This window comes from Anopheles nili, chromosome 2 (genome assembly GCF_943737925.1).
Source record: "Anopheles nili chromosome 2, idAnoNiliSN_F5_01, whole genome shotgun sequence".
In the NCBI taxonomy this organism is placed as follows: Eukaryota; Metazoa; Arthropoda; class Insecta; order Diptera; family Culicidae; genus Anopheles; species Anopheles nili.
This window is the reverse complement of record NC_071291.1, coordinates 58,062,945-58,090,804: the sequence shown is the minus strand read 5'-3', so window position 1 is coordinate 58,090,804 and position 27,860 is coordinate 58,062,945. Positions and strand designations below refer to the sequence as shown.

The window sequence follows — 27,860 nt, the reverse complement described above, 5'->3', positions numbered from 1 at the left end:
AAGCTGGCATAGAAACAAGTTTCTAAACAGACGAACTCGTTAGTGGAGAGCTTTTTTTATAGGAACCTCCATCTCTCGAATTCCTACCCAGTAACGCATCGATCGAGTTTTGTTCATGGGTCTTTTGAAGGGTGCTTAGGAAGGCCGCAAATCAGAATTAAGGGTGGGATCTCGCTTTTGATTCCTCAGTTCCCAAAACCAACCCTCTCTTAGCGCAATAACGGGAGCCTATGGGCTCCGTTAGCGTAGTCAAAGCAGAGCATTATGACACAGTCGAACGCGATCGCGCACAGCGTAAGAAAACCGGCTGCAGACTTTGCTGCAAGGAATCAAAGGGAAAGAAAAGCTGGGCAAATTAAGCGGAACTTGAGCGCACATTAGGGACCCGTGGATCGGGGAACCGCTACAGGAACTAATTGCGTAACAAAGGTGCTGGAGGATCCACACAAGCTCATCTTCCAGGTCTATCTGACCTGATATCGTGCTCTAACCTGAATGATAGCGTTTCTCGTTGTGCGTAACCTTTCGCTGCGTGCTGCGACGTGTGCGATTTTGTTGCAGCTGCTGTTGCTGTTCCCGCTGCTGGTGGGACGAGGAATGATGATGACCTCCTCCTCCTCCACCACTGCTGGATCGATCATTCCTGTCCCTACTCCCACCACCACCACCTCCACCACCGCTGCCCGAGGAGACGAAGATGTTTTGCTTCTGCTGCGACGACGGATGATGCAGATGCGATTGGATGTCATTGACGTAGCCGGGGTTATTTCCACCCCCACCTCCACCACCACCACCACCACCACCACTACCTAGAGTTGGAAGTTAGTATGTAGGATGAAAACACAGCAACACTACCACACGAAATATATGTACACGTAAGCAAAACCCCCAATGCCCCCGGCTCTACTTATCAGCTGTGGGAGGATCTAGCACGTGGTTGGAAAGGATCCCAACACAGCACTTTCGCAGATGAAAGTGCCTCCTTTCTCTCTCACTCTCTCGCTACGGGAGGCTACTGGATCGCTCTACTATTTGCCGGCTAGTTGGTGTTTAATTTTCGCGACTTTCTGCCACGCGTCGTTTGAGTTACTTTCAGCCATTAATCGCAAGGCGAACAAAAACGAAATGGAAAACTCCGGCCCGGTCGTTTCGCTGCGACAATGAGACTAGAGACAGTTGCCACGAGCAAGGATTACCCAGCCCACCCCACATCGCAATCGTTGACAATTTTCCACTTTCTTACACTTAATTGCTGCCGGCGGTGACCCATGTGAAGGAGAAACTGGAGCCTGGCATTGTCAGGGAACGGCGGAACTCGTGGATTTGGTAGATAAAGTGACATTAACCTCCCACGATGGGGGAACGTCTATACATCGGTGTGGATCGTTTGACGGTGCAGCCAAGCATAAGCAACCAAAAGGGACTCTCGCTTATGGTGGATTAATTTGTTGCAATATTTTCCGCCCGGTAGTCGTCGTTTGTTGCAATACTATCAGTCGTCGGTGCACTTGTTTACAATTGCTGGGTTTTTTCGCGCAAAGTAAAGCTCGAATCCTCGGCACTTTTTTTTTTCAATCGTGTCGGTCTCACAAACGAACACTTTCCCCTGGGGGTGGAGTGTTTAGTTAAAGACACAAAACGCCCCAGAGCGATAAAGTGGCCGGATAAACCGCTTCGCTTTTCCGAGAAGCAGACAGTTAAAGTGCACGGTTTTAAGCGATACATCGTTCGTTCGGTGTTCTTTTTTTTATTGACCACGTCAAACCTCTTTCGCTGAGCAAAAAAAAACGAATTGTCACTTTTGGGGTTTGAGAAAGGACGTACACGAGTGCGTTTCCGATGGGAAAATGAAAAGTAATTCGAACGCCACCCTTAGCGTCCTAAAGACAACCCCCTCGGCGTGGCGTAAAAAACGGGCGGAGAAATCAATTCAACGTAACCGAAAAGGCGGCTGATTTGGTTGATGAGAACACAAACCGGCGGCAACTTGAAATTAGTAAACTCTTGCTGCCTCCGAGTGTCATTTGTTCACATCCAGAGATTGCCCTAGCGACGGAAGGAAGTCATAAGCAATCGGCTGCACTCATAACTATCGCTTCCTCAATCATTTCGTTTGGAGTTTTGTTCGTTCTTTTTTTGTTTTTTAGCTGCGTGTGCCTTTCGTCACAGCCAAGTTGCGTGACTAGCGCCCTCTCGGATGTACCTTCAAAGACTGTGGAGACTAGACGAGAGCGCACTTCCTTGTACCCCACAAAACACACACGCACACGACCTCTGATGGCGCTATTATGCGGGGATCGAACTCGTGGCAGCTAAATATCAACCAGAAATGAAAGGAAAGGAAATGGCCTTTTGGGGCGTTACGGCAAGCAAACCCCAGCGCAAGTCACCGTCAGTCACCGTCACTGGCCGCACACGTGAGGTGGTTGTGTACAGTTAGTTCTCGAAGTCATCATCAATTCTAATGCACGACACGACCCCGTAAGCGGAAGTGCAGGACGTCAGCTTTGGCCTGAGGCATTTTTGGTGTCTTCCAAAGGCGCCCCAAAAATTCCTTAAAATGCTATCACACACTTTTAGCAATTTGGCACGAGAATCAAAAACTTTTCGCATTTTAAGTACATCTTCGTACGGCAAATGAATCCGATCTCCGGTTGGGTGGCCCGACGTCGCGGATTAAATGTTCAAAGACACTCACCGCCCGGGAGTAGGATCCTCGGTTTCAAAATGGCCACCGAAGCGGTATTTGACAAACGAACACCGGGCGAAGGTATGACCGCGGAACCGTGTAATCTTTGGCGGACACTTGGCCACCATGGCGACCATAAATCAGCATTATCCCCGTAATGTACGAAATTATCGAACATGTCAACACACGCTTGCTGGGGGTTATTGCATTCCAGCGGTGTCTTTGAAATTACTGCCGCATCCGCGAGTTTGCGAGCGGTTAGAGAGTGAACCACCAAAAAAAAAACCGTCGAAATAGAAGAAAAGAGGTATAAAAGCGGACATATAACATTCTTGAGACATTAAGTCATTAGCCGGGGCCGCTGGAAAATAAGGGAAAGAGGCTGGGCGTTTTTCGATCGGGAATTGTCTTCCCCAGCGATGTGGATAAGTGTGAGAAAGTGGAAAAAATAAACACTACACGGGCGCACATACAAATTGGCTGTGCTTTCTCAAACCGTGTTGCATTTGCTGAGTTTGGCGTTTTACGTATTAATTAATTTTTTTAACGATCACGATGTGTGTTTGTGTTTAGTCACAGATGTGTTTTAAGTTTTTCTTTGCCAATAAAAATGTTTTTTCAGTTGTCCAAATGAGCGTGCTGTTTTACGCCGGTTAAAATACAACCACGCTTGTGGGAGTGAATGGCGCGATTTGAGGACCGTGTGTTAATTGACGCAATTTAATCATTCTCCCACACGTGCAAACCCCCCTTAGGCATGCTTCATGAACAGAAAACCCATAACTCATAACACCCTGGGTGGTACACACCCTCCAAAGCCGGGCACGAGTTTCGCGAGCTTCATACCGGGTGGTTTCCGGTTCATGTTTTTTCTAACTTTTCTACAAGATCGAACTACCTTCACCGGGCGCGCGATGTTACCGAAATGGTTACTTACCGTGCTGCACATTTTTGGACAGATATGGCTGCAAGAGTCTGGTTCGCTTCTTTTCGTATCCTTTTTGCGTGATGTCACCTGAAATACAAAACGTGAACAATGAGATGAGTAAAAGGTGGCGCACGAGCTGGGCAAATGCCGTTGTGAAACTGGAAAAAGTATATAGCTCTACAACAGAACACTGATGGGGTTTTTGTTTTCACGTATATTAAACTGCAAAAAAAACCTCGATCCCTAGCAAGGCTACGATCAAAAGGCAGATGAACAAAAGCAACACGGCCGAATCCGATGCTCATCGTTGACCTTCGTTGGCCTGGCAGCGCGGATCAATCAGGAACAGCAGCCACAATGTGCGACCTAAATAGAAGCAACCTGTCTTTCGGTTGTTCCAAATTTTCCCCCCAAACGTATAATCAATGCTCTCGCTACTCGAGAAGACTAAGGTACGAATTATGACCCGCAGAGGCCAAATGGTCACTTTGCCAAATTACGACCCAACCACACGTGCGCTTCTGCTCATTGCCTTCGCCATGGTCACCATCTCATCAGACACACGGGCACACACATTTGGATGAGTTCGATTTTTTCATCTTCGAAAGCTAGTGCGTGCTGGTTTTTTTTTCGCACTCCACCATCAGTAATGTGGACGCGCGTGGCATTGCTATTGCGTGCATAAATCATAACACCACTGCACCACAGGGTGGGTGGGGGTTTGTTTCACACCTTTGCATCAGTGTGTTAGTGCCGATGGATGCATCCTACGGCGGATCCTGTCTGCCAAACCGAAGGCAAACGCTAGAAAGCGCTTTTTGCGAAAATTGATCCAATAATGCTCCGCTTGCTAATTGGAGCATTCGCGCGGGCGATGCCAACTAGATCAATAATATCGACCGACCGACCGCCCTCGCCTTGGTCGACTTCTGATAGATCCATCTCGCTTTACCGATGCTTTCGAAAGCGATCCAATTGCGGGGGAAAAAAAGGTATGCTGCGTGGGGGTTTTTCATTTGGATACGCGAGAGAGCGAGAGACGCGCGATGGAAAACCCTGGGAAATTGGGATTGAGCAATCGGTCTCGGGATTCACGGTCAGAGGAGGAACGGAACAGTGGGCTGTGAGGAGTGGTTTTGGGGCGAGGAAGCTGATTTCTAATTTCCACGCTAAATTTGACCACCATTTCCGCCCGGGGTCTCTGCAGGCAGATGGCTTTTGTGGCGGTCGTTTAATCGAGTTAGTTCACGTACCGGGCTTACGTACGATGGAGGTTTGGGAAGGAAATACTTACTCTAATTTTAGCTTAGTTTACCCTCGAATCCAAAGTAGATTTGTATGTAACGAACACCATCGGATGGTGTTTTGTTGAAGAAGATCACGGTTTATCGATGCGCTCTCGACCAGTACTAGCTGATGTTTGAAATATACGTTACGTACACTGAAATCGTGCCATCTTTTTCCAACTTCGATCTAACGAACACATTCTACGATCAAAACGGCTTTCTTCGCCTCCGAAGGGCCACTTTCCAAATACCCCTACGGCGATCGTTCGCCACAGAAACGTACGACTCATCGCGAGTGGTGAACAATAATTTGCAAACTCATTGCGCGGAAGCCAATCACCAGGGCACGTCCTTTAGCACCAAACCACCAACGGGGTTAACGGTGCTGGTAGCTACCGTTGAAGTAACGCTTGGCACACCTTCACGTGCGCTGACAGGCAGCAGCTGGCCGAGAAAACTGACGCAGCTTGATTAAAGTTCACAAATTATTAATTCTCATTTGTAAGGTTGGTGGTGTTTTTTGCTTCTTTTGCTGCATGAAACACACTCATCAAAGCATCGATCGTGCGTCCGGCCGATCGGGGTTTCGATCATCGATCGGAGGAGGAGATCAGAAAAGCGGCGGGAAAATTAACCCACGCGTTCAAATCGCAAGAGCTCGCCGGTACCGAAAGAGACCGAGGGCACTCCACGAGAAAAGGAAACGAGATAAGACAATGGCCTGAAGGTAGGCAGAGCGATCGCCTTAGGAGCATGGACATGGAAATGAGTTTCCACCGGTTTGCTTGAACGAACGAACACACTGGGGCGTCTCAAAAGAAGCAGTAATGAGCGGGCGTGCGACTATCACGAGAAAACGATGGCCAACGTAAAACACGATGGTTACCTTGGCCCTGACAAACTGCTGCATTTATAATAACTCAACCATCAGAACGAACGAGAACCGCCCTGAATCGGAAGCAATTGCGTGGATTTCCCGTGGTGACGTGAAAAATCTGTTTTTTTTTGCTATTTTCCTCCCCAAGACCACCCACTTACCAGCCTCCCTAGAGGCGTGCATTGTGTTTTGTGATGTGGGGAGGTAAAATTGAGATCGCACCGTTGGTTGTTTATTGGAATTTTTAATGTTCGCTAATTGCACAGTTTCGCACAGCCCTGCCCTGGCGTACATGTCGCACCCTTGCGAGGGTCTGTTGGAACTGGACGTGAATAAAGTGCTGGTTGAGAAAGGGATAGAGAGAGATAGAAGGCTGTGGAAAATAGAAGATCGGATCGCCGTTTCACGAGAGCGTCCAAATGGGAGCGAGTGCGTTCCTCGCGTGAAAATTCTCCTAAGGTGGGACGGAAAAGAGCGCACCCATGCATCTAATTGTGTTGCGATTCCACGCACGCAAATCCCCACACTGTGGGGCAACGAGATCGACGAGTTGGTGAACAATTGAAGGCTACACAACGGCTGCGGGAGACCAAACGGTCGATTTTAGCAGCGATTTTTGTCTCGATTCGCCAACGAAGCGAGCTACCCATCTTGCGATCTTGCGATTAATGAAGCTTCTCTGCACGTGCGAGAAACGTCGAGGCCATCGTCGCTGGAGGAGCTTCTACACTTTTAAAAAGCCGTCTGACAATCGAGATCCGATCGAGCGCGATCGCTTAAACGCTGGCCAGCTGAACTAGCTGTCATTATTGCACAATTATTCTATCCCACTTTGCATTCGCTAACACTAGAACCGCATCATAAATAGCACCCGGAGCATTAAAAAGGCTACTGCCAGCGAAGATAACTATTATATTCTCAAACAAGCCCCTTAATGAAGTTTACCTCGACAGCCGTACGAGGAAGTGGCATGAGAACCGGATGAAAACAGCAAGAAAAATGAATGAATGAAAAACAAACCAACAAACCAAGCTTTAAGGCAAAAGATCACCGCCAACAGCTTCATCCCACCTTCAATTTGAACGTCCACGGTGTGCGATGGCGTTTCAGAGATGTTACAAATAAGCAGAACATATTTTAGCACATGCTGACCAGGTCTTTGTGGCCTTGAGCGGGCAGATGGATGGATTCGAGCAGCGTAACACCGGCTGTTGCATAATTCTCACCCCGCAGTGTGTAGTTTAATTTGAGCGTCGTGAAATGGGCAAACAAATAGACGTCTGACCATTTACGAATGAAAAAAAAACATAAATAACTGTAGCCAATCTGTCTTCTTTCTGTTGCGTTTTTTGTTTGTTTCAAACCTTTTTTTTTAACAACCGAATGCAAGCACAAATGCCGATGCTCAACAAATCACGTTTTAAATCCGCTTATAAGGCGATCTTGCAAAGCACGCCGCTTTGGTTGGCACAATAAAATAATGAATGCACACGCTTCCTTCTCCGGCGCTTTTCAACAGTCGTCGGTTTAAACTACCCTCGCTCACGTTTGCGGCACTTCCTGATGGGGCTAAATTTAGCATCATTTGCTTGTCGCGGAAATGTACAACGGCTGCACTTGTGGCCGCGCTCGCATTGAGCAAGGCAAGGGCTAATTTCTTTCGGCATAATTACTGCCGCATTGACCAATTGGACGGACGCGCGACATGACATCTACCAACAGCTGTTGCCTTTGCTGCTGTTGCTGCTGCAGCAACGCGAGTGTCGTGGAAATGCATCCCAAAATAACGTCTTACGTAAGCGCGTGCTTCTGCGCCGTCGTCCAGTTTGAAGCAACTCAAATTACACCGGTACAGAAGGCATTCCAGTCCCGTTTTTCTGCAACCCGCGGACGTTCTTTAACATCGGCCCTCGAAGTGATCTTAAGTGGGAAGTGGTCCAATCTCGCGCTTACCAACCGGAATGATTCCTCCCAGTCGAACACACACACAGTACCTACGACATTTGTGACCGTTTTCGTTGGACAATTTCACCCTTTTGCTGGCCAGGTGCTAAGTCTCCCACGGAAAAAAATGTTGGTACAAAAAAGAAACCCTAACGCTGGCAGGTCGAAACGTATTTGAGGGTCGTCACGGAAAAATGTCAACGCGAACAAAAAAAAAACCGGCTACAGAGTTTGGCGTTCGACTTACAGCCTAATCAAAAAAAGAAAGAAAGAAAGCAAGAAAAGAATGAAACCGTTACTGTGAAAATCACCCAGATATTCCTGTGGTCCAGCGTGTAGCTTTTTTTTCAGGTTTTTCAATGGACTCCGCAGCTTAATCGAGTTAGCGATTTGCGTGCACGAGTTGACGGTTGTCGGATCGTCGGACTTCATTTCGGTCGCTAATTCCACGCAGCTCTGGGGGAATAAGCGACACTTCATCAATTTTTTTTTGCTGTTGCTCTATCCCATAAGTATGACGATTTAAATTCTACCACTTTTTTGGACCAATTCACCCTGAGACCAGCGAAAGGAGAAATGTCGTGGGCATTTTTCGCTGCTTCACCATTACCGGCCGGGTGATTCTAGATTCTTTCCCTGTTCCCTTTGCGATCAAAACAATCATCGAACGATCAATCATCGACCCCCGTTTGGCGTGGTCGTTGGACTAATTCAGCTTCTTCGGTGGGTTCGCTCCGATTATTCCCGTGGACATGCAAATACGAGAACACGCTTCTGATTTCGTCCTCGCGCCAGGTGGGAGCAAACATGGGAGAGAACCAGAACCGGGACCAGTTCGTGTGCCATTTGTGACTAGGTTTAACAGAATTCTGGTTCTGAAGTTGCGACAGACTTGCGTCACGTCATGCGAAGTGAAAACCTCGCAGTTTCCACGCACGGCGAGCCCCAGGAATGGTTCACGTCAGTTGAATGATTCACCGTCGCGAAAGCCATCTAACTAAACCTCCATGTTTGGCAAAACAACGGCACGCCACCCGCCGAAGAAGTTGGCGTGGATCTAAATCCATAAATCGTGGCACGCCTTGAAAGAATTCATCACTCGCTGCAAAACCGTCTTAAGGATGGAATAAAATTAGTAACGCGTCTGGTAGAGATCGATCGTAACAAAACACGTACACACAAGTAGAGGCTTATGCAAAATCAATCGAGGCGGAATGGTGCGACAGTTTAATCCAAATTCTATGTGCCACTCCCGATTGCTCAAGCAAATATTAATTCGATGCGATTTCGAAGAAGGTGGTTTCGTATATTACCCGACAAAATGTATCGATTAGCATGCATTAAAGAGGGTCGAGCGAAGGACAAGCTATTCATCACAAACGTACATTTAAGGCGCGTGAAGCGCTTTTTTTCCTGGTGGATATGTTTATCACACGTGAATAACGCGGTGTCGGAAATAGATAAAAATAATCTAACCCAGGAAGGGGCCGCGACAGAGTTGAAATATTTTCACAGCAAAAAGACACGAACTAGCCTAGAAAATAAAGGCTTATCTGAAATCGGAAAAGATATGAATACAAGCATGGGTGATAGGTTTATGGGTCGTATAAAGACACTTCACCGGGCGCGGGCTTTAACAAGTCAATGAGCAAACTCCTCTTAACGGGAAGGCAGCAACAGAGCCGCTCGGAGGCGTTAGTGCGACAGTTGTGCTGTCCAACACCCACGAGTCCAGGTGGTGAAGCAAACTGCTTGTATGATGGTCTCTCTTCACTACTGCGGGGGCACAAGGAAGGCGCTTGCGCCATTGACCTTGGATTCACGGATCTGGCGGGCGTCGGTTTTGGGGAGGAAGCGATCGGATTAACGCAAACGCAATCCGATGGCGATTGAATTAAGGGAAAATACTCGAAAAGCTCACGTGAAGCCACACGCATCAAAAACGAACCGTAAAAGCGAAAGGTTTCAAATGAAGTGAAAAATTCATACCATTAAACCTGACGCAGGCCTCGAGGGTTTGCGTAATATAAGAAGGACTTTCAAAAAGTCAACAAAAGTAGAAAGGAACTATGTTCGTGTATATTGCGCAAGCTTGGAAAAGTGCTTCCGATGATCCATATTTTAAGTAGTTGTCAAGCTATGTCACATTTCCGGCCTAACTCGCTATCCGAGAGGGTGACAAAACAAACACCCCCAGGCCGTGAATAGGGGGGTGAAATCGATCAGGTTTTTAAATTAATTTCAAACGTAACATTTTCGACAAAAATAACTCAACTAATGATCGCTGGAAGCCAAAGTGAGCCTTTTGTGATCATATTAACTTCCAACTTGTGACCCAAACACTTCCCGCGGTTGTCAGGAAGTCAAGGTTACAAAGGCGAGTGTACCACACATGAAACAAAAAACAACTACCATGACCTCGCGAACTGGAATTGTGATTTTTGTTTGTCTTTACTATCGCTTTTTTTTCGACCACACCTCCAATTAGTGACCACAGAAACGACGAACATGGCTTGATTTCGTTATAAAAGCCAACATTGTTGAAGATAAAATGTGTCCCAAGTGCCACTGAAAATCATTTAGCGGTGTTTTTCTGCCAATCAAGCACCACGTTTTTTTCTTTGTATTTTTGCTCCTTTACGATCACCCTCTGCGCGAGGCTTTTGTCGCCAGTTTTAAAATGCAAATGTAGGCTTTATTTGGATTGTTTCATTTTTCGAGTTTCAACCCCACCACACTGCCGCCGTTCGATGCACAGCTAGGTGGAGGAAACGGATTCGCGTCGTTTCCTCGAACGTTTTTCTGCACAGATTTTATGCTTCACTTGAGAAGCTCAATGCCGCCGGCAAGGGGGCAGCGAATAAACCAAAATTAAAAAAAAAAAAAACGAGAACGTGGGACGAGCGTGACTTAAATCGTCTACCCGTGGTTGCGAAGGCGGGTTAGCATTTAAGTGTGGCGCGTTTCTGTTTCACCGTTTATTTAGTTTGCACACACAGTAGCCCCCACAGCAACAAAAGCAACAGCAAGTTATCATTTCCGATTGCGAACCACCCGCGCCATTTGTCAGGCTCGCTTAGCCGGTAGAGATTATGAGGAAGATGGGTGAGCGCTAATGATGATCGTCTGCCACCATGGAGCCGCGCTTCCCGTGACAGTCTTAGTGACGCTAATGTTGCAGCGTTTAAGCATTGGTTCGGTGGCTTAATAGCAGTTGAATGGAGCGCGCCACCGACAATCTTCTAGCATTCAGCTGTCACTAAGAGGGGAACGAGACGACAAATTGCTGGCGAAGATTTATTCCCATCCCATCGCGTTTGCTAATCGGGCTTCAGCTGCGGGGGCATGATTTATTGCGAAATATTGATGAAATAAAAACTGCACTTTGTCGTAACACTCTACACCAGAGATCGTCATCGGGAAAGCTAGCTGACGTTTTGCATACGGTTTTGCTTTCCACAAAAAACCCGGAAAAACTTACCCCAGTAACTGCCGCGCCGCAGCGTCGAGTGGTTTTTCCGGACGGTGCGTTTTTTGGACTTTTTTCGCTTCACTTTCTTCTTGTGGTTCACGTGAATGATGTTGATATCGTTATAATCGAACACATCACAGTAATTTTCGTCGTTTTCGTCGATGTCCTCGGCATCGTCCTCATCATCCTCGTCGTCATTGTCGCTCGAGGGAGCCTTCGCATCTCGCAGACCATCACCTGGCTCACCGACTATCACAACCTCACCACCGTTCGAACCGTACACTTTCTTCGCGCCTACTTTATACTTGGATCGGCTTGGACGACCTGAATCCTTGCGCTTCGGGGATCCCGAACCCGATTCGTCGAAACACTCGCAATCACTGTTCATTTTGTCGCACCGCACGCAGTACATATTGTCACCCAGGCTATTGATCAAGAACTCGTTCTCACTGAACTCCTCGTCATCGTCGTCGTCCTCTTCACCGGCCTCATCGTCCTCATCGTCTTCGTCCTCGTCGGGATCTTGTGCGGTTCCTTTGGCACCACCATTTCGCTTTTCCGTGTACCGATGGCGATTTGCACCGTTGGGAGGTTTGTCTCCATTCACCGAAGGGAATATGTTGGCTAGAGAGATTTCATTCTGCATCGCTCCGATCGATCGGACGAGCTTGAGATCTTCACCAGAAGCCGTTGTCAGCTGGAAGTTGGAGTCTCCAAATGGAGCAGAAATCGAGCGCTTGTACAATAAAGCCGCCGATTCTTTGAACCGATTTCCAGACACTACTGACTGCGTGCGCTTGGATGCCGCTGTTACTGGATCATCCCGAAGGAACTCCTCCTCGGTGTAGTGATCACCGATGCTCAGTGATTCCAGAGGGCTTCCGTATGGGCGAACTTCGTGAAACAGCTGCTTCCGACCAGCAGCGGTCGTCGTCGAATGAGCGCTTCCACCGGCGGATTTAAGCCCTTTGGTCGACTTCCCCTGCCCAAGGGAGCCTCCTGCTGTTCCCGGGCCACTTTTGCGCTTGTCTGGATGGGGAAACATAAACTCCAGACCGGCGTCTGTCTGCTGAAAGTACCGCTGCTGAAGGGCGTTGTTTTTGAAGCGAATCGTTTCGTTCTTCGTCACAATAAATGTGTCGTAGTAATCGTTTTCTTCCTCAGCATCATCTCCAGCTCCGGTCGGGCCGGTTCCGACTCCAGCCGTAGCACTTTCAGCACCAGCACCAGACGCACGGCCTGCGCCATAATCCCGATAGAACTCCTTTATGGCGGCTTCATTCAGTTTCTTCTTCTGGATGTAATAATGCCGCAAGCGCTTCAGGTGCTCCTCATAGAACGCCTCCAGATCGTGCATCTCCTGATTGTACCGGCGATCGTTGCAAAAGTTCTCAAAATCTCGTGCAAAATCTGGAGCTTCCGGTTCGAGCAGTGCCTCTTCGAGGGCTTGATCACCGTTGAATCCATCACCCAATTTGCTCCAGTTCTCATCGTACATCTCCCGGAAGATGTCCTTTCCGGCCACGCGCTGTTTGCGGATCGATTTCTTTCGCTTCGACGAATTACGCTGTACAACCATCACCCGCTTGAAATACCCATCGCGACTGACAGCCAACTTTGGAGGCTTTCGCCTTTGCAGCAGCGTCGCCTTTTTGGACTTTCGACGGAACAGGTTCTTCGGTTTGGTCAACGTCAGACTGAAACCCGAATCACGGGACGACATCGATTTGAAGGACTCGTTTTTGACCTTCGGTGGCGGGACTAGCCGTGGTCCGGCCGTGGATAGTATCGAGTCCTCTTCCTGTTGACCGAGATTCAGCTGCTTCCAGATGCGCCCGGTGTTGATCGAGTAGAATTCTTTGTTTTTGGTGAAGGGATTCTCCTTTATGCGCAGTGCGTACGGAATGCTGTTTTCCGGCGATGGCAACTCTGCCTCGTCGTACAGCGTCTGATCGTAGAAGATGTTGTTCTCCTCCTCCAGGTAGTTGCTGGGGAAGATGAACTTCGGCTCGCTGGCGGAACCGTCCGTTCCCTTCGGAGTGCGCTGTATCTCAAAGTGCTCGTGGCTCTTAAACGTGTGGTTGCTGTTGGTGTCCTCGACGTCCAACGTACCCGTTTTGCTCACGATCGCTTTCTTCGCCTTCTTTCGGTACTTGTTCTTTTGATTCTTCAATTCAACTGTACCATCCGTCGTAACGCCATTCAAGTTCAGCGTCGAACCACTGAGACCGTTGCGCAAATCCTTCTCGTCCACCTTGATATCGACGTCGATTAGATCCAGAGCGGAATCATTGCTCAGCTGCCGGTTCAGATTATCCTCCGGCTCCTTAAGACCACCATTGTCTAGCTTGGTTCTGGTGTTCTTGATTCCATCCTCTGTCTCCTGTTCGTCCATCGCCGGGATGCGAATCACTATCCCGTCTCGCGACTTGCTGCGTATCATTTTAAACGTTTGCGTGTTGATCCTTGGAATCCGAGAGGGACTCCTATGACGGTCGCCATTGACAACCGTTTTAGCTAGCTGATCGACACCAACTACTGATCCTTCCTTAATCGCCTTCTTCTGCTGCCGATCGCGCGCAGGGTCTGGCTCTTCGGGACAGCTGTCGAAACTCGTTTCCAGGTACCTCTCGTTGACATGGGTTGTCGATTGCATCAGCGAGTTTGGCTCGCAGTACGTCCGGATCGTGACCAAGGTGGGCAGTTCGGCGGTGGCCGTTTTGCTCGTACCCGCGCTGAAGCTACTGCGGAACGACTTCTTCGATGAAGCGTTCGTGTTGTTGTTCGCGTTACCCCCGTTGGTGAGTGTGTTGCTCTCGATCGTGAAGGTACTGATGCTGTAGAACGACTTATCGTCAGCCGTGTCGTCGGCCATCTTGCCACCGCGCACACTGCCCTCGGTCGCTTCATCTTCCTCCGGAATTGCGTCCGAACTGACGTTGATGTTCACGTGTGAAACGTTCTTCACCCGACCGGTGATAGCACCAGCAGAATCCTGGAACGACGGTTTATCGGAAACAATCGAGTGCACCGACGCCGTCTCCTGACTATCCGAGGAAGCCACTTTAACTTTGAGATCATTGCTTTGTACTCCATTTTCGTGGGATTTCTTGGGCACCTGCTGTTGCGAAACCGGCGGAGTCTGTTTCGAAGGACGCGGTGGTTTCTTGATCTTGATTTTCTCCACCTTCCGAGAGACTTCGTACGTTTTTTCGATCAGATCGCGATTCTCGTTGATGTACCGATCGTTGATCTCTTGCAGCGCGCGGATCTTTTCGTCCAGTGATGCATCATTCGACTCGAGCTTCTCTTCGAATGTCCTCTCAGGCACTGGTATCCGTTTTGTCGCGGAAGACGAAACGCCTGGTTTCTCCAAAGACTGTGCCGGATTATCGAGTCCTTGCGTGCCCTCTAAGTCACCGTTCGTCTTCAACTTCTCCGGACCTTTGACAACCTTCGCCTGGTCCTCAAACTCATTGATGTTGACCAGATTTTTGGTGGACCCTCGCAGAACCGCCGCCGCATTGCGCTTACGGCCTCGCTCGAGGTAGCTCTTCCTGATGCTGATGCGCTTAAACGAGTCACTTCGCTTGAAACTCTGATCGATGCTTGATTTGTCTTTCTGCTTCTTTTTCGTCTTCAGCAGGTTGCGAATCGATTCGAACGTGATCGGCTTCATGGTTCAGGTGGCACCATTCCAGGACCTGCAGGTACTTCACGACACTCTCCAGGAGCACGGTGCTCATTTCGCAGCCATCACACAAAATACACGCCCGGGACGAGGCCGAATTCTATGCCGAGAAAAGGGAGGAAGATATTCGTAATGTGCAGAAACAACACTGGTGTCAGCTTCGATAGATGTCGCTCAAACGCAACGACACGACGACCACAGGTTGCTGTGACCACAGACAGTGACAAAAGTGACAACTTCAAGCGCAATTCTCCACCGTTTCGACGCACTCACGCGCCATTAATGCACCGCTTCGCACGCTTCGAAATCTCAATCACATACGCACAGCCGAGTACGCGAGTAGAGCACCGCGGCTCGCAAACCGATCCTTCCTCGTTATGACCTTGACGCGGACTAACCGTTAGTGGCGTCTTGCCAGGCCGCAGCGAAAACCGGGAAAGTGCGCGGGCTCGCTCTAGCGATCGCGCACGATCGTAGCGATTCGATTTTTTTTTGTTTTTACCGCCTTCTTGTCGTTTCACGCACGCATTCGCGCAGACTTTCCTTTTGCCTCACGGGCGTAAACAGGGCCAGTGTGCGCGCGTGTAATAGACCGGCCGCGTGTTCCACTGGGGGGGAGTGCATTGGCGGGAGGAGAAAACTCTACACGGCCGCGGTCGGGTTGTAAGTTGGAAAATTTTCAAACAGGAGCAACAACAAAATTGTACACCCATTCGGTCCGGTTGAGGCTCATCACCTTCGGACTGCTCGCATAATGAGCGTTTTGCATGTACTACGAGCGCAAAATGTGCTGCGTGGTTGAGCTTTTTTTCTTCTTTGCTGTCTCTCTCACTCTCAATGAGGGGGCTAATGAATGAAAAGACTTTTCCACGGTGGCTCGTAATATCCTGTCCGAGAGCCGCACACACACACACGCACGGCGTGCGTAAAAAAGGGAAAAAACACTGGAAAAACGCGCGATACGGTACGATGTCTGAGCCAAGCCTTTGACCGGGCTGTGTAAGACATTCGCGCGCGAATGTTGCCCGCTGCATGTTGTTGAACTCGCAGAGACGTTGTTCTTCGTTGTTCTCCCATACCACCACGGTCATTCGCCGCCAGTTAACTGTCCCAGGTCTCGGGTTGATTCCTCGCAATCTTTGGAGGGGCCGCTTTTCAGAGATAGTGCCGTTTCTCCCCCCTGTACAGGGAAGTAGTACTCGACCTAACCACCTTCGACGCCATCTGTGGACCCGCGAAAAACGGTCCGGAGATTTTCCGCTTCACTCCGCTGACCAGCACGCGCGCGCACAGAACAAGAACGCCCGAACCGAAACGGTGAGTCCGGTTGTTGACTCATAAACCCGTTCTATAGCAGAACAAGCAGATCGTACGGTACACCACAGTTTGGCCATTTGATCTCCCTGTCCCAGCGGGAGGTGGGTGGCCATTTGAGCACAAAATTCCGCGCTGGAGTCAAAAATACATCGCGCTGTGCGGGAGGTGGCCAGGTTTTTTTTAGTTTGCTTCTTGCTGTCGGCTGTCGCGACTAAATAAGGCTTTGAGCTTTCTTGAGAGGGAGTTTAGCAGAAGCGTGCGTTCAACGAGGGAGTGCTTATCGGGGAGCTTGTTGCGCAAAACGGTACTGCGCTGGTTGCAGCGATTTGTTGCCGTCCAACGTGGTCAAGGTTGGGCAAAACACGCTGATCGTGAATATACGATACTGGGCGAGATTTGTAGGTGGCACAAAAAGGCAAGCAAAATGTGCATCTGGACTCACGCGGTTTGGCACCATTTTTTAGATCGAAACTAAAATGTGGAAAGCTGAACATTCTAAGCTACTCAACACACAAAGCTGGAGATATTAAGATATCTTTTAGGGTCTGCAACAACATGTATTAAACACGCACGCTTTGGAAAAACGCTACAGGCAGTTAAAAGTCTGTTAATCTACCTCAGTGATTGTTTGAGTCATTATCGAAAAGATGTGCGATTAGCTTTTTCCCCGCATTGCATCCGATTCTAATTTCCCATGGGCGTCTGATCGCCCTCCATCGACATCATGTTCAAGGTTCGCTTACGGTAATAAGCCTGTGCGTGGCATCAAACTCCCAGCAGCAGGCGTGTTGTGATTATTACGACCCACGGAAGCGCTGCGTCTAAAACGATTCTACATTCAAACCCCGAGCCGCAAGCGACGTTAGAGCCTCATTTTTGATGTTACTTGTCAGTTAGTGAGCTACTGAAACTCTGTTGCGCGGTGCGTACTGAAGGGAAAGACACAACGTGCGTCTCGCGTTTCAGCTTCAGCAATCCACTCCCCTGATGGGAACTAAGCGTAATTAGGTCAGTCATGAAGAAGTCTCTTTCGTGAGGTACCTCGAGCTATGTGCCGTGCGCGACCTGACTTTAACGAACGGTAGGAGAGAGAAAAAAAAGCCCCCTGCTAAATCTAGGTTTCGTGAAAACAATCACGAACGATCTCTAGCTAACCGCCGGTTACATCAAAGGGTAAGCAATGGTGGAGAAAAATGAAGCCCTTCCTGAGGAATCTAACACGGCGTACGTTCCACGAGCAGCATAAGCAACGCGATCGAGAGATAGGTCGATCGAGTTTGATAGATGATGGATTTTTTGGCAGACGAGATTCGAGCCAGGAACGTCCAGCGGATTGCATGGCGAGATATTACTGCTAAATGGAGTTTGTTTGCTGCTTCATCCCAAACGTAACGGGGAACCGACCCTACCACGTTGAGCTCAACCTTCTCCTCTTAACATCGGCGCACTTGAGCATGAGCCACACTTCTTCAACGGCCACGACCACACGACGTGTAAGTGCAGCTAGGGCTTTGCACTTTTCTTCACAACGTTCCAAAACGACGCCGGTACCGTTAAAGAAATCGAGTTCTGCAAGTGACCCTCGTCTCGTGTGCTGCCTCTTCTGCCTTTCGCTTCGTTTTCGGAGTCAATTTCGGAATCCCTCCCCGAGAACGGTCCGTAAAACAATCGAATAAAAACTTTTACGCGGATGTGAAATGACGAACTACTCGCGCGAAGGGTTGCTGCAAGTAGAGACCGCCACGTTGGAGCTGGTTGGCGCGGAAGCGGAAAGAAGTTCGAAACGGTCTTTGCGAGATGACGAGAGCTGAACAACGCACACCGGTTAGCGATTGTATAACAGGCCACGGTAAAAGGCCACTCTCGTTTTGTGGGTCACGTTGAACCACGCAGACGAGGGCCTGTCTTGAGGGCACGGAATTTGCTAATGGCGAATGATTCGGCACTATTTCGCTAGATCACCCCTCTGGGTGTGTTGAGATGGGAGATGTTGCACACTAGAGCTAGAGGCGGCACGTGTGTTTGCTAATGAAGTTAATTTAGTTACGAAGAGAGGAAAACACCTTAAAGACATAGAACACCTTATCAAACTACCCCTACCATCACGGAATGCGTTTAACGTCTTCTAATTTTCACCCAATGTTGAAAAATGACACCCAAAGAAGATGGAATGTGGAGCCTACGATCAAATTTGATCAGCACACATTTTGAGGTTAATTTTGAATGATCCTCTTATCCTCACTCAAGACTAGACAGAAGAGGAACTCAATTACCCATGTGTGTAGTATAAAAAAAATTGACACATAAAAAGAAAGAATCAACTTTCCCGATGCTGCAGGACATGGTGGAAAAACCCCCAAGCACATCATAAGCCGCTTATCGCTCAATTAAGCCCCATCTTCGGTTGCATGCAAACGCAAACGACGCGTCTGATGATAACGACACCAAGCCAAACAACGGCAAACAACGACCGCGTCCGAAAACCATCGCGCCGGAAACAAATCGTTACCCCTATTCGCGAAAGTGTGTCCGCCATCGGTCCGTCTGTCCTGACGGAACAGGAGCGGAACAGCCGTAATGATCTTTTGCCTAGTGCGCGTAGAGTTAGTTGCTTTTCTTCTGCTGCTGATCGATAAATGAGTGCCGCCTCAATTCACCGACGATGCTCCATCGTCACCGCGTGCAACACGGGCGGATGGGCGAGTAGCACAGATTTCTGCTTAATTTGAATACTTGTAAGCTCGCCTTCTTGCGGCTTGTTGTGGCACGGCAGTGGGAGAAAAAAAAAATAGCTCGAGTCTTTCTTTCCTATACGCGACCGATGGAAACATCGGAAGAAAGTGGAATACTGGGGTATCTCGCCACGGCAGCATGATGTATCGAGCAGAAGATCGGCAGATAAGCGAGGCTCGTGGTAACAATATGGCGGGCAGAAAAGGTCGCTTCTCGTGTATGTGTGAGGCGCTAGCGGGCGAATTTCAATTAAAGTGAGATCATGCCCAGAAGGGCATGGTTTCCGCCAAGGGAAGCGCCTGCAGCTCTGTTTGCCACACATTTCCACACATATTTTTCCCGCCCGATGGCGGATGGTTGGGGTTTTCCTTCTCCCTTTTCGTTACGCCAGCTTCCATTTCCCGCAATCGAACACATGTCGGTGGGGTGTGGAAACTGTTGATAACCAGACCGGAGCCCTACATTACGCGGCTAAGGGCGGTTTCGTCCTTGCGCGGGCGCTTTTCCCATGTGGCGAAAGCGGAAGCACCGATACGGTGACGAGTGGCGCTGGGAGACATGAGACCGAGAGATTTATGTACATCAGCGCACTGGGCCTGCCGCACGAGTCATTGTTAATAAGTAAATAAATCAGCACTGGTAACATGCATTTATGCATGCATTTATCACGACGATGGTGACGGCGGCTACCGGCTGCTAGATGTCTTATTTGCTATCGAGCTCTAGTTTTTTTTTTGGTCTCGTCTCTTCTATCGAGCCCATCTCGCGCTGTTGGATTTTCCGCGATGTGAAGCAGCTTCTGTGGTATGTGCATTTTTTTCTTCTTCTTCCCCGTCGCTTCTTTTCGCCCCAGACACGGGGGTGGCAATGGTTGTCGATGGTTTTGTCCCAGCAGCTGGCAATGTTCCGACCGCGAAAAATGCACATATAGCAACACGGTCCCCACGAAAAGGCGGCGCTCGATGGAAATGAGTTCAATGCATTTTTGATTAAAATGTTCAACGCCCGTTCGTTCGAAAGCCTGCCGTTCCACCATCTATGTGTGTGTGGTAAAAAAAAGCACATCCAAATCGGATCATCACAAAACTAGAGCACATGTTTGTGTGGTTTGTCGGTAGTTGCGAGGGATTTTCTTTTTTTTTTCCTCGCTGTGTACATTGATTGATTGCGCTGGAAGAAATTTGCATCACCGAGGTATGTGAGCAGCAAGTGATTTGTACTTTTTTTTTGGGTAAATGTTGTTGGCATCGATAGCAAGGGGTTTCTCTCTTGTTGATTTGCCATCCAATTAGTCTATCTCTTGGATGAGTTTATTCGTAGCTCAGGAGGTGCTTATTCGAGTGATATTTCAAGGTGGATACATTAAAATTGATGAAATAAATCAATAAACGATTAATTCACATTTAAACCCGTTTGGGATCTCAACTTCAACTGTTCTGATTCAACTAACCTTTATCCAATATTGCTCTAAAATATACAACTAGATAGATGAAATCTCCATTTTTGTGTATGAGTAGAAAATTTGACAACTCTGGTTTAAACAATCGATCACCTTTCGACTGCGCGATTTGATATTGATCTCTTTCAAATGAAGCCCCACTGAAATGTGTCTTTCATCGCTCCGTTTCGCAAAATCCTACTCCATATTAGGTCGCCTTTTCTTTCTATTGCGCAATCTTCTCAATGATTGATAGCTGATGATCTGTGCGCTCTCCGTATGAAAGACAGCTCGATGAGGATCGCGATAAATCGATACGCGATTGAATGGGCGATCTTCGCCTGAATGATCCTCTTTTATTCGACTAACAGATGCTTTAAGACGAATGAGTTTGAGCTACTCGTCAAGTCGTTGTGGATTAATCGTTGAAACGTTTTCTAATAGGCGGAGATACACATAACAGAGAGATACAAACTTCAACTTTGCATACTCGAGAACTTTGTTACGTTCTAGCCAGCTAGAAAATTCCAGTTATAAAACGGATCAACTGCATCGCATAGAAGCTGCCAGCTCGAGCTGACCATCACGAAGGAAGGAACTAAAAATGTCCATCGCGCGATAGTTTGATGAGATTACGGTTCACGGCATCTTCGCCGACAACTGTGCTATTTTGCGTTCCGGTTTCAGCAAGAAGTGATTAATGCATCTTTGGGGGAAAACCGGTTGAAGTGTTCCAGCATCTTCGGGCAGCCCTTTACCAAGAGAGAGCCATAGAGAGAGAGAGAGATGGTAAAATACAAGCCATCGTCAGAAGATTACCGGTTCCGTCGTGTCGCCTGTGGAGCGACGGGATGCGTGGATTAAAGCTCCTCGGTATCCATGGGCACGATTTGTAGGCCACGCTCCTGACACTGTCAGCGTTATTACGGCATCACGCAACATGCACCATTATGCGCCATTATCTAACCGTACAGAACGGTACTAAAGGGCTCTTCATCATCTCGCGCTACAGGTTTCGTGTTTGCCTACGACGATCGCCGATTAAAACGTCCTTTCCCGTTCGAAACGAATAAATCACGAATAGTTTTGCATGCGAATGCAGCAGATAAAAGCCGGTCTAACAACAAGGCTCGAAGAACGAATTGCTAGAACTACTCGCATATCGCACTACTTTAACGGCTTGGTGCTCTTCTGCAAACAGAAACTAATCTAAAATCAACAAATTTTGCTAGCTTCCAACGGTACGCGGACACGGATCATAAACAGCGACTCCGGGCGCGATCTTTGATGCTTTCGCGTGTTTCGTTCCAGTTCTAATTGGTGAACGAAAAGATTCTGTTTGTTCTCGTTCTCCTCGGGGCGGATTTCCAGATTTCTTTATTTGCTCGCTCAAATGGGGTTCCGTTACCGTAAAAGCATGGCGTAAAATATGATTCAAACTTAGAAAACACTCGAAACAAGTGCGCCACTGAAGCACCACTCTTCCGTTAAGTTGAGGGCAGGAAACTAACAAAAAAAAAACAACCTCCAAAAGCCCAAACGGGTTCAACGAAAAAAGCTCAACTGTGCAGAATCGCTTCAAGAGCGCTTCACCCTCACGTGTGCGCGAGTCGTGAAACAGAAATCTGGCCGGAACTAGGCCCGAATAGTTGGCAAAGCACCAGTGCGGCACAATTAGCATGGCTTATTTCAAACCGCACGTTTTTTTCGTTTTGGTGGAACGAATGAAGGCAGGCAACTTTCGCGGCACCCTTCATGCGGGCACACGGAAGCATTAATCGTGTTGTGTTGGGCTTTTGCCTCGTCCCAGCGACGTCCAGATGGCTGCTCCACTTGGTGGTTACTGCTGGGACCTTGCTGAACCTGGCCCAGAAAACGGCAAAATGCTGGACCTCCACCACCGGAACGCGATGCTCAAAAACGTAAAACAGTGCCCCCATCGACCAAACAAACTCCTAAAACCGTCCGTGACCATTCTTCACTTTTAATGCGATTCCTGGGCTCGAGAATCCCGTTATCCCAGGCCTGGATCTAGGTTTGTGAGCCACCATCTTCTTCCTGTGCTCGACATTGAGCTGGTCCGGTTGGTTTCGCAAGCCAACCATCGCCTTTAGCGCATGTTTATGAGGGTTTTTCGCTGGACCGATGGCTAGGTGACAACTAGGCGCTAATCCAACTGCTGCTGCTGCGGCCACTGCAACAGATTGCCTGTCGTTTTTTTTTTTTCAACTCAACTGCTCCCAGCAACCGGAAGATGGCGCGCGGTGCTGTAGCATAATAAAATTATAACACTTTAAACAATGAAAGTGATTTTATTCAGCACACTGTTTTAGTTTACCCTTGTGAAGAAGGTCAGACGCTTCTCAGACGCGAGCTAATGTACATTTTCCCAGCCTAAGAAGGTCGCTACTATTGAGATGACTGTGCAAATGCACATTATGCTATATTTTTCATGCCAAACGATTTATGGATGCGCATTAATAGGAATTATGAGTTTGTGGTCTCTGTATATTAAAAAATTTTACATCCTTTTGACTCGGTTAATAGCACTTTAAAATAGGTGAAAAGTGGAAAGCTAGTAAATAAAAAAAGGTAAAAATATATAAATTTGCATTTAAATGCATTAAGTCTGTAAAACAGATTGCCTCCAATATTTGATGACAAAATTAATACTGCTGACTATAGAAAACCAAATAATAAATCAAAGCATATAAAATATAAAATCGAAGAAATAAATTTACTGTCATTAATGAGTGCACAACAAAGACAGAATAATTAGATATCAAAAGATATTAGCATGCGCAACATCCATGATTCTAAAACACAAATAGTATAACATATACTATTTCAAATGAAAAGAACAAACACAAATAGTATAATATAAGCTGATATCCGAATAAAAGGTAAACCGTTACACATAGTTCACTTTCATCCCTGCATTTTTAATGAAAACGACCACGCCATATATTTACTTTCGTTCACTTCTGCATCTGTAAAAAGCCACCCAAAATAGGCAACCGCGTGAACTATCTTAACCTCATTTATTTGCTCTTCAACCGGTGGTTACCGATCGCCCCGGCGCCTCTCATAAACATCCGCCTGACATAATTCTCACACTAATTGGCACGAAATATTGGACAGCTCCCTCTGTTCAGGACAGCCATAGGACCGACGGGGTTTTCAAGCTCCGTTTTCTTTCCTTCCACGTGTACGATTGCTCGCTCTGGGCACACGCTTTAACTCGCATTCGCGGAGATTCGTCATAGCCTTTTGCAATCACATCGAACCCTCGCGCGAAGCCTACAGCGCGAGTCGCGAAATTTATTTGTTACTGCACCAAACAAAACACACCACTGTTTCGCGATCTACGATCCCCCCGGGGGTCGTTCATATTCCTGTCAGTGGCCGTGTGGCTTTCGGTCAGTAAATTAAACCACTCAACGTGTAGGCGGCTCCTGCTTCACGCCCCGGGGGCCTGATTCTGACTCGCACACTCTGGAGCGAGAGATTTACTTTCACGCGAGCGAAAACGCATGATGCAACGCGTCTCCGCCGGTTTGGGTGCACGAAAATCACGCAAAACGGCAACATGGGCACGGCTGCCTCGATATTGTGAGGTTGTGCATTATGTGCCCAGCTGCCTCGGAACTGACGAACTTGTCCCAAAGGGCACGCCATGTGGATGAAAGTGAGAAATGTCACTCGCGATCGGGAGAAACGATCGAGTTGACGGTTAAATGCACGCGGAAAAGGCTTTTTTTTCTCGCCAGGTTCGCGTGATTTGCACACCGCTACAATGTTGCACAACCGCTGCTTCCTATTCTAGGAAGTGCCTGTCGAGCGATTTCGCAATTGCAGCGTGCAGTATTCGCTTTGCCGAAACTTGACACCGTTGAGGATGCCATTTTGGGCAGTGTAAATTGCGAGAACATCATCAGCCCAGCGTGCCAAAGATGGTAATACTTGAATTTCAATTTGCTCTACCACGGACCGGCAACATTCCGGACACCTCCTTCAGTCAGGCCACGATCGCTTTAACGTGGTGTTGCATCGGCGTCTAGTTTTGCATATATGCACGCCCGGTTGTGCAACGGTGCAGTTCGGTTCGATCGAGGGCTGATTCATTTGATAAATATTTGACAACGTGTGAGATGGTAGCGGAACGATTGGTGTTAGGATCGAGAGCGAATATGGACATGCTGTAGCTAAATATGGCTCATCTTTCTTTCATGTTAGCATCACGGGTCGATAATAAAATTATTCTCATCGAGATTTTCCACTAATTGGATTTAAGCTTTGCTTCCCAAAAACAGGGTTAGAGCTTTCAATTCAAAGCAATAAACACAATTTCATCAGGATCAGATAGGAGTAATGCAACGCAAAATAAAAGTACGTTTATTCTCTGACCATTTTATTCGCTAAAATACAAAGCTACAGGCACTGTGCAACAAATCGCGTTGATCGCGTGATATATGCTGGAAACATGAAAATTGGTTACTGGTGTTCAACATGCAAAGAAGAAGAAAAATAAAAACAATTTTCCAAAAAGATTAAACACCAACAACGAGGCAAACGAGTAATAACAACAAGATTGCACACTTTCTCACAACAACTTCGCACTTAACGAAACAATAACAAAAATAACAAACTCGATCTCTCTTGATCGATTGAGTTCGATTGGATCGAATCGATTTGTGGCATCTTTTTACCGCCCCATCAGCACAATTACCTTCAGCGCCGGCAGAAGCGCAAAACATCGCAAGCGCCCATTCGCACTCGCTCAGCCAAAGCCCGACGACTCCTTGACCAAGAAAGTGCACGCCAGCGTCTGGTGTGTGAGAGCTTACCGAGTTGGGTGTTGTTTCCTCTCCTCTCGAATTCCTTCACCAAAACTAGACCACCACGCGAAACGTTTCTTCTATCTTTCGGCCAAAGTGCCTGCCGTTTTCTTTTTCCTTTCACAAACCTTTATTTTGGAGGGCGTTTGCGTGACGTGGACAAGACGTGGTGGAGGGTTTTATTTATTCGGAAGGTTCACCGAACACCATCGAGAAGCTCTTACGAAACACCATTACCTCGGAAAAATAACGATCCACCATTTCACCTGGGCGGTGCGTATCGTTTTACCCTACACTCTTCTTCGTGAGCGTTCAAAAAAAAGGCACATATGCGCTCGAAGGCGACCTGAGGCACAACGAGATCAGCCGCACCTTGGCGCCGAATCATTGGTCCTCTCGCATGGTTAAGAGCTTAAGGCACGTTTTCCGAAGCCAAACAGCTTCTTCAAGGTGAATACACCCGTCACCTGCCACGGGGAGGTCAGTAAAAAAAAAAGAAAAAATGCCCAAAGAAATTGGAAAAGTTAAAGGCACAAGTAAACAGTCTTTTCTCTTGGAAGACAGCAGGGAAGGGATCTGTGAAAATTGGACCGAAGTTATGCTAAACTCAAGCCGTGCATCGATTAGAGCGAAGTTAGTAACTTTTACATGGTTTAAAATCGTGCAAACTTTCGTCCAACACTAACACGATCTTATGGTAATTTGGCTAATCTGGTTGGAAAAAATGTGTCTGGTGAACTCTCATTCAGGTTAAAGCTAGCAGAAGCGCCAATGAAACAAATATGCAACTCCTAGAGAAAGTGGACTGAACGATGAAACTTCTCGATTAAAAGTCTGTCCATTCGGCACACAGACCAAACAATCTAGCGAAGCGCATTTCAAGGCAAGTTTTTTTTATGTAGCTTCGGTGACTACGATAAGGTCAACATACGGTTGCAGTCATAAAATACAGCTTTGTGCCACTCTGGAGAGTCCTAAAGTACGCATGCAATTTGCGTTAAATAATTAAAATAATCGCAACAACCACCGATGCCCGGCCGGTACCGATGGAAGAGGAAAGTTTTCTTCGGACTAGATACGTCCGTTTGTCACGATATCGTGAGCGAGCAAAGTTCTATCGCCTTTGGCGCTTCAGACCATCGAAAGCGAATTTGCTGAAGCTTGGCAGAACAGCATACGAGACATACGTTTCCCTCGGGGACCCTGGCAAACGATACTGGGGGTGTTTTTGGGACTGATAAATAAGTAGCTCTTTCACGAAAGCACATTCCCACACCGGTAATAATATGTACGGATGATATGGTTGCGTTTTTGCATTTCAGGTCACAGTAGATAAGATGAACTTGTCGTTTTCGAAGCGGTAGTGAAACTTCATTGTGCACTTTAGTTGGCAACTTTACTACAATATTTGAAACTATCTTCAGTGTACAAACTACATATTTGGAGTTAAAAAACTGGCTTATTTATATTTTTTTCAGTTGGCAAAAAAGAAAATGATAGGAAAACCACTAATTTAGCTAAATCAAAATCATGAGCTGCGAATAGAAAGTAATGTTGTAACCTATTACATTTTCCTCATTTTTATTTTCATTTTTTTAATGCAACATTGACGCACCAATTAAAAGCAATAACCATTCGCAAAAAAAAGCAATTTACAGCGCGAACGTTCAATTTTCAGGGAAACCCTTTATAACGTAATCACTGCAGAGAAAGAGCAGGGAGATAGAAAAGATGCCTTTCTAAACGGAAAACTTCAAATTTCAATGGCAGCGAAAAACATCCTAATAAAAGCAATCAATTTGGAAGCGAGTTAAAAGACTAACGGTACAGGAAATTGTATCATCAGTGATTTGCAAATGGGAAACATACCAAAAAAAAGCTAGGCATCTTATGAGGAGAGCTAGCACCCGGTAGCCTTTTTTTAAACCAAAGCAATACCCTGCTATTGTCTAACGCTTACAGGAGGTAAGAAAAACCTAGAAACCATGATGAGAGATTCGTTCGAAGGCGATCACGATACGATCGTTAGGGCCGATTAACAATTAACCGATTTCACTTTCGGTAATTTGGTTCCTGTTCTTTTTTCTTTCATCGCTCCCTTTATGTTTCTTTGCTGGCATAATTATAACCAACACTTACGTTTTCCCCTCGCACAAGGGAATCACGATGAAAATGCGGTTGACAGGGCGTTTCACGGCTCGTGTGCTAGAATACATGCACGTGAAGGATGAAGCGATTTGTTCGGCCTATTTTGGTCTGACTAATGGGTTGGAAGCGAAGAAAGCAAACCTATCCAACGAGGAGGGTGTCTTCTCCGGACGAGCATTTTCCACTTTCCACCGGCAATAATCTAACCGCGCCAGCAAAGCGGCCGGGCATGGATTGCACATTTTCATGCCTGCACCAAACGAAAAGAAAAGCTCCGATCCAAACGATTACGCAAAATCATGCTCCCCACGCCGAATGGAAGCTTTCTTTTCCCGTGCAGCCCTTCAAAAATAACCAACCAAAAAAAAAATACGATGCCGTGCCGTTAATTGCAAGCTCCTACTAAGAGCACTCAAACGGTTGATTAAATGCTGATAAATCGCTCCCCGTGGGCCACTCCTGGGCACACTTCACTGGCGTCGATGGGGCGCGGAAAAAG

General features: G+C 47.4%; 1 protein-coding gene across 1 annotated transcript in view; it reads right to left on the bottom strand.

Moving 5' to 3' along the window:
• Nucleotides 1–14,875, bottom strand: part of LOC128730479 (disco-interacting protein 2) — a 28,340-nt gene extending 13,465 nt beyond the window's left edge. Inside the window, exons 1-3 of the mRNA XM_053823527.1 lie at nt 11,206–14,875; nt 3,627–3,704; nt 492–809 (exon numbers count right to left, since the gene is read on the bottom strand). Of these exons, the coding sequence (XP_053679502.1) occupies nt 492–809; nt 3,627–3,704; nt 11,206–14,875 (4,066 nt within the window). The remainder of the gene's footprint in view (nt 1–491; nt 810–3,626; nt 3,705–11,205) is intronic.
• Between the last annotated feature and the right edge of the window lie 12,985 nt (nt 14,876–27,860).